Source organism: Cebus imitator, unplaced genomic scaffold (assembly GCF_001604975.1).
Source record: "Cebus imitator isolate Cc_AM_T3 unplaced genomic scaffold, Cebus_imitator-1.0 Scaffold318, whole genome shotgun sequence".
Lineage (NCBI taxonomy): Eukaryota > Metazoa > Chordata > Mammalia > Primates > Cebidae > Cebus > Cebus imitator.
In genome coordinates, this window is record NW_016107633.1 from 2,377,468 (window position 1) to 2,384,143 (window position 6,676).

Here is a 6,676-nt window from a genome sequence, read left to right on the forward strand (position 1 = left end):
CAAAAAAAAAAAAAAAAGAAGAACAAGACAGCTAAAAGTTACTCTCAAAACCATGCCAGCCAACATCCTCCCTTAGAGCAGAGGAAAGAGATGCCAGGAAGCCAGGCGTGCCCAAGCTGAGGCCCTCTGCCCGTAAGAGAACCTCAGGAACATAGGCCACCTGGGTACTAGGTCACTGTTTTACTTACTACAGTCATTTTCACTCCTTAACTGAGGACAATTGTTAGAAAGTAAAATAAGAAAATGCATTCCTTTACCTTCTTAAATCAGGAAATAATGCTTAGGAATGACTGTCAATCATGTCAGACCAACAGGAAGCTGCCGCCAGCCTCATCCTTCTACTCCCTTCTCCGTGACTCGTATTGGCCTCTGACATTGCTTACTATCTGTCATAACTGGACGCTGGCTCCTTGATGACATGGATTTTTCTCTGTTTTGTTTACTGCCATATTCCCAGCACCTAGCACAGTGCCTGGCATTTATTAAGTCTTCAAAAACTACTTGAACCAGGCATGGTGACACATGCCTGTAGTCTCTGCTGTTTGGGAGGCTGAAGCAGGAGGATCACTTGAACCCAGGAGTTGGAGTGGGCTACAGTGGGCTATGACTGCACCACTGCACTCCAGCCTAGGTGGCACAGTGAGACCCTCTTCCAAAAAACAATAGTAATAACATGTTTTAAAAATAAACTACCTGGGCCAAGCATGGTGGCTCATGCCTGTGGTCCCAACACTTTGGGAGGCTGAGGTGACTGGATCACCTGTGGTCAGGAGTTCAAGACCAGCTTGACCAACATGGAAAACCCGTCTCTACTAAAAATACAAAAAATTAGCTGGGCATGGTGGCACGTGCCTGTAGTCCCAACTACTCAGAAGGCTGAGGCAGAAAGATCACTTAAGCCAGGAAGGCAGAGATTGCAGTGAACGAAGATCGCGCCCCTGCACTCCAGCCTGGGCAACAGAAAGAGAGTCTGTCTCAATCAATCAATCAATCAACTACCTGTTTGATGGCTGAATAAATGCAGAGTCCCTGACTTATGATGGTTTAACTTATGATTTTTCAACATTTTGAAAGTGTAAAACTATTGCAATTTTTACATAATGTGCAGTATTAAATAAAATACATAGATATTTAAACTTCACTATGAAATAGGCTTTGTATTAGATGATTTTGCCCAACCATAAGCTTATGTAAGTGTTCTGAGCACATTTAAGTAGGCAAGGCTAAGCTAGGCTGGTCAGCAGGTTAGGTATATTTAGTGCATTTTTGACTTACAGTATCAGGACATACCCATATAGTAAGTTAAGAAGCATCTGTAAATGCCTGCAGCCCCTTTTAAGGAGAACCACCCTGCAGACGTGACAGCCCTTGGCATCCTAACTGTACCACAGGACTGCCAGGCCACAGCCAACTCAACTAACAAACCATATGCTAACCACAGGTTTACAAAGCAGTCCAGCAGGGAGAGCTGTGCTCACACAGAAAAGGAGGAGACCGAGAGAGACTGCAGTCCTCGGGGATCCAAGTGGGAAAACACAGTACAACCATACTATAAGGGATAGGTGCTAGAGAACTTTATAGAAGTAGAAACTCAAATAATTCAACAGAAATCCTGGCAAAGCATGAAGCGTATTTCTATTGAATGCTGAAGTCAAAGCATCTCATAGAAATACCATGAATAGTCAGTAATTCACACAGCAGTCAACCTTGAAAATGACGCATGAAAATGGGCCACATTCACCTCCTCACACATCTGCATGAGAGCTCTTCAGTGACCAGGAGCACTGTCTTCAGTGGCCATCAGCACTGATTGTTTGTTGTTTGTTTGAGAGACAGGGTCTCACTGCTACATTGCCTAGGACGGACTTGAACTCCCAGACCCAAGTCATCGTCCCACTTCAGCCTCCCAAGTAGCTGGGACTGTGGACACAGGCCACCGACACCCAGCTCACCAGCAATATTTTGAAAGAAATCTTTTTTTCTAGGCATAGACCTCAACCGTAAGCTTAAAATATTCAGTAAGCCATACTATAGACAGATGTGCTGTCATTCAGGCTTTCTTGCTCCATTTGTAGAGCAGATAGCATAGAGCCAGCATAATCTCTAAGGGTCATAGGACTCTTGGAATGGTAAAGGAGTACTGGCTTCAACTTAAAAGTCACCAGCTGCATTAGTCCCTAACAAGAAAGCCACTCTGTCCTTTAAAGCTTTAGTCCTTTAAAGACACCAACTTCTCCTAGTTTTTATTTATTTATTGAGATGGACATTCAGATACATACCTGTCCTTCTTCCAATGTTAATGGTTTTATTTCTATATCTTGACTTATGCTGCTGTAGAAGTTATTCATGGCACTATGTAATTTTTGATAGTCGACATCATGATCTAAAAAGGGACTACACCCTTTTATAATAACCCAGAAGCAACCCGGATCTTCAATCTGTAAAAATTTAAAAAAGACAAACAGAACAATGCATGATTTAAAAGCAGTACCACAAAATAACAAACTTTAGAGCCACGATTACTGTTTCTTATTTAAGTGACCTAACAAATTCTTGACAAATGCTTTTGCTTAAATTGTTAGACCAAAGATAAAATTCTAAAACATGTAATTCTCAATTATGTGGCATGACTCAAAAAACAAACACATGTCCTCAATCTCCCGTATTCTGAAAAAATCCGTAATATACAAAGCAAGGTTCAGAGCAATGTTTTTAGTACTTTTGTTTGTTAACGTTTTTAATTAAACAACAAAAAAAAATAGAGACGGTGTCTCCCTATGTTTCCCAGGCTAGTCTCAAACTTTGGGGCTCAAGCAATTTTCCCATCCTGGCCTCCCTAAGTGCTGAAGAGTATAGGCATGAGCCACTGTGCCTGACCTGTATCCTTCTCTTGTAAGACAGAGAAAGAAATTTGAATATAAGTACACTCTGCTCATAATAAAAAAGAGAAATAATGGTAGATAAACCAAAAGAAATGCAAATCATGACCTAAGGGACGGGACGAAATGGACAAGGGACACGGACGAAAGTCAGACTTCCTGGAATGTATTTTGTTTTGTACTACTGTTATTAGAAACCAAGATTTTCATTGTTAAAGACACAAGTATAAAATGAAAAGTTCAATTTGAATTGAAAATATCAAAAGGTCTCGCTCTGTCATCCAGGCTGGAGGGCAGTGGCGTAATCTCTGCTCACTACAACCTCCACCTTGCAGGTTCAAGCAATTCTCCTGCCTGAGCCTCCCAAGCAGCTGGGATTATAGGCCTATGCCACTGTGCCTGGCTTATTTTGTATTTTTTTAGTAGAGACAGGGTTTCATTCACTGTGTTGGCCAGGCTGGTCTCAAACTTCTGATCTCAGGTGACCCACCCATCTCAGCCTCCCAAAGTGTTGGGATTACAGGCGTGAGTCACCACGCCCGGCCAAGAACTCATGATTTTTCAAAAGTATTACCTAACTCTGCCTAGAAGCAATGATGTCTCAAGATTTGGGATCCTAAATCCAATGTGGCAAGAATACAGGTATTCACATTAGTATTATTTCTACTTTTCCGAATGTTTGAACATTTTTATAACAAATAATCAGAAAAAGGAACAGCAGTTATTCTGGTTCCAGTAACAATAGAATAGTTTCTATATCACCTGTGGGTAACAACAATAATCCCTGGAAAAAATACAAAATAACGATTTGAAGGCAGTGAAGAGCTACCAAAAGCCAGCAGAACCTGGAGGAGCTTCAACGCCTGAAAGAAGGAAACTTCCCTGGGTGAGATCTACTTTTATATGGGTTTTCCCCTGCGCCCATTCCCCAGTTCACATAGTGTGAAGCAGCTGCAATTCAAGGAGAAAGTTGTAATGTCTGTGGCTTGAGGAATCAGGAAACAGAGTTTGGGGCTGCCAGGGCAGCTGAGAATTAAAGGGTAAAATTCCTAAATGGAGAGCCACAGAGGGGAAGCACTAAAGTCTGCATGAGAACACCTGTCACATTATTGGCAGAGATGAGACCCCAAGGAGTCCACAGAAGACCGACAGTGGGAAGGCTGAAATAAGCAGTTTTAGCTGGGCGCAGTGGCTCACGCCTGTAATCCCAGCACTTTGGGAGGCTGAGCCAAGCAGATCATTTGAGGTCAGGAGTTTGAGACCAGCCTGGCCAACATGGTGAAACCCTGTCTCTACTAAAAATACAAAAATTAGCTGGGAGGGGTGGCGCATGCCTGTAATCCCAGCTACTGGTGAGGCTGAGGAAGGAGAATTGTTTGAACCCAGGAGGTGGAGGTTGCAGTGAGCCAAATCATGTCATTGTCCTCCAGCCTGGGCAACAGAATGAAACTGTGTCTCCAAAAAGTACGCAGTTTCAGCTGCTGCTCGTGAGAAATGCAGAATCCTGGACATAGGGCAACTCCATCCAAACCTCTGCACTTGGAGAAAACCAAACTCTAGCGTGGCTTCTAGCAGCATAAGGCTTGTCCCTGAGACAACCAGCACCGCATCAAAAGGCCTGCCTGAGCTAGCTCACTGCTGCCAGGAAACTTTATGGTTTGTTCATCAAATACCTGACACAGGTCCCTCACCTCCCCTTCCCGGAGCACGTACTAAAAAATGCTCAAGATTGGAAATGTGTACCTACTGCAACTCATGAGTGTCTTTCTCAAGGATCAGAAAGCTTTCCTTTGAAATGTAATCTTTAGGAAGCGTCTCCCAGTCTCTGTGGGAAGACAGAATCCTAACTTCTATAACTACCAGCTAGCAGACAGAACTGCCTCGCCACATTTACACTGACTCAGGCGGGGCACAGGGGCTCATGCCTGTAATCCCAGCACTTTAAGAGACCGAGGTGGGTGGATCACTTGAGGTCAGGAGTTCAAGACCAGCCTGTCTAGCACAACGAAACGCCATCTCTACAAAAAAAAACACAAAAATTAGCCAGGCGTGGTGGTGCCGCCTGTGGTTCGGCTACTTGGGAGGCTGAGGCAGGAAAATTGCTTGAACCCGGGAGGTGGAGGCTGCAGTGAGTTGAGATCACACCACTGCTCTCCTACCTGGGGGACAGAGTGAGATTCCATTTAAAAAAAAAATACACTGACCCAGTCTTTGTAACTTTTCATCCAAGCCCTCCTCCTGCCCATCCTCCCTTTAAAAGGCCCAGTCACCTGTACACAAATCAGAATAGAGCTCTGTTCTTTGACACTCATCAAGGAAAATGGAATTTGGAGTAGGCGCCTTACTAAGTTACAGAGGCTTAGTAAGCACCTCAGGTGTGAAAAGGGCAGTGCTCAAGAAGACCATGTTCCAGGACAAAGACAATGTGCTCCAACAATCAGGGCAAAACCAAACTGATGTACACAGTGTGTACCTTCCAAAGTGCAACCAGCCAGTCAGTGACTAAACTGCACATCAACACTTGCAGTTTATTCATCATAACCACGACGTCCACTGTAAAATAGACAATTATTAGACACGTGAAGAAATGATCATGTGTTAGATGGCCAAGAAAAAGCAGTCTCCAGAAAGTGAACCCAAGATATCCATATGTTGGAATTAACAGGCGAGGACTTAAAAACAGCTATTATAAATAGAGAACTTAAAGATGAGATGGTTATAGTGAGTTGAAAACAAAAGAATCTCATGTAAGAAATGGAAACTAAATATGTATATAGATATGTATCTATTTATATGTATACAGATATATATACACACAAGCTGTGGAAAAAGTAAATTTCATAAATGAAAAGTAAAAATTTCACTAGGGGTGCACTCACTAACATTGTACTAAAGGTCCCAGTTAGTACACCAGAACAGGAAAAAGACAGGAAGGCTAGAAAGGAAGAAATAAAATTACCTTTATTCATAAAAGCATGACTGTCTACAGAGAATCTTAAAAGAGTCCATTAAAAATTAGAACTATAATGAAAACTATAAAACACTGCTGAAATAAATTAAAGAAGATATAAATGGAAAGACAACTCACATTCGTTGACTGGAAGACTTAATATCATTAGGATGTCAATCCTATCCAAAGCAATCTACACATTCAATTCAATCTCTACCAAAATCCAAATGACATGTTTTTCAGAAATAGAAAAGTCCATTCTAAAATTCACATGAAATCCCAAAGGACCCAAAATAGCCACAACAATCTCAAAAAAGAACAAAGCTGGAGGACTCACACTTGATCTCAAAACTTACAATAAAGTTACAGGAATCAGAACAGTGTGGTACTGTCATAAAGACAGACACACAGACCAACGGAGTAGAATAGAGAGTCCAGAATAAACCCTTGTATCTAGTCAAATGATTTTTGACCAAGGTCCCAAAACCATTCAGGGAAAGGTTCTGTAACAAACGAGTGTTGGGAAAACTAAATATTCACATGCAAAAGAATGAACTTGGAGGCCAGGCACAGTGGCTCACACCTGTAATCCCAGTACTCTGGGAGGCCACGGCAGGTGGATCACCTGAGGTCAGGAGTTCAAGATAAGCCTGGCCAACATAGTGAAACCCTGTCTCTACTGAAAATACAAAATTAGCCGGGTGTGGTGGGGCACGCCTGTAATCCCAGCTACTCAGGAGGCTGAGGCAAGAAAATCACTTGAACCTGGGAGGTGGAGGTTGCAGTGAGCCACGACTGCACCACTGCACTCCAGCCTGGGTGACAGAGAGAGACTCTATCTCAAAAA

The 6,676-nt window shown here is 42.6% G+C and overlaps 1 protein-coding gene across 1 annotated transcript in view; it reads right to left on the bottom strand.

Moving 5' to 3' along the window:
* TDRD12 (tudor domain containing 12) overlaps nt 1–6,676 on the bottom strand; it is an 89,293-nt gene that overhangs the window by 75,881 nt on the left and 6,736 nt on the right. The window contains 2 exon segments of the mRNA XM_037729826.1: nt 1,437–1,468; nt 2,280–2,438. Of these exon segments, the coding sequence (XP_037585754.1) occupies nt 1,437–1,468; nt 2,280–2,438 (191 nt within the window).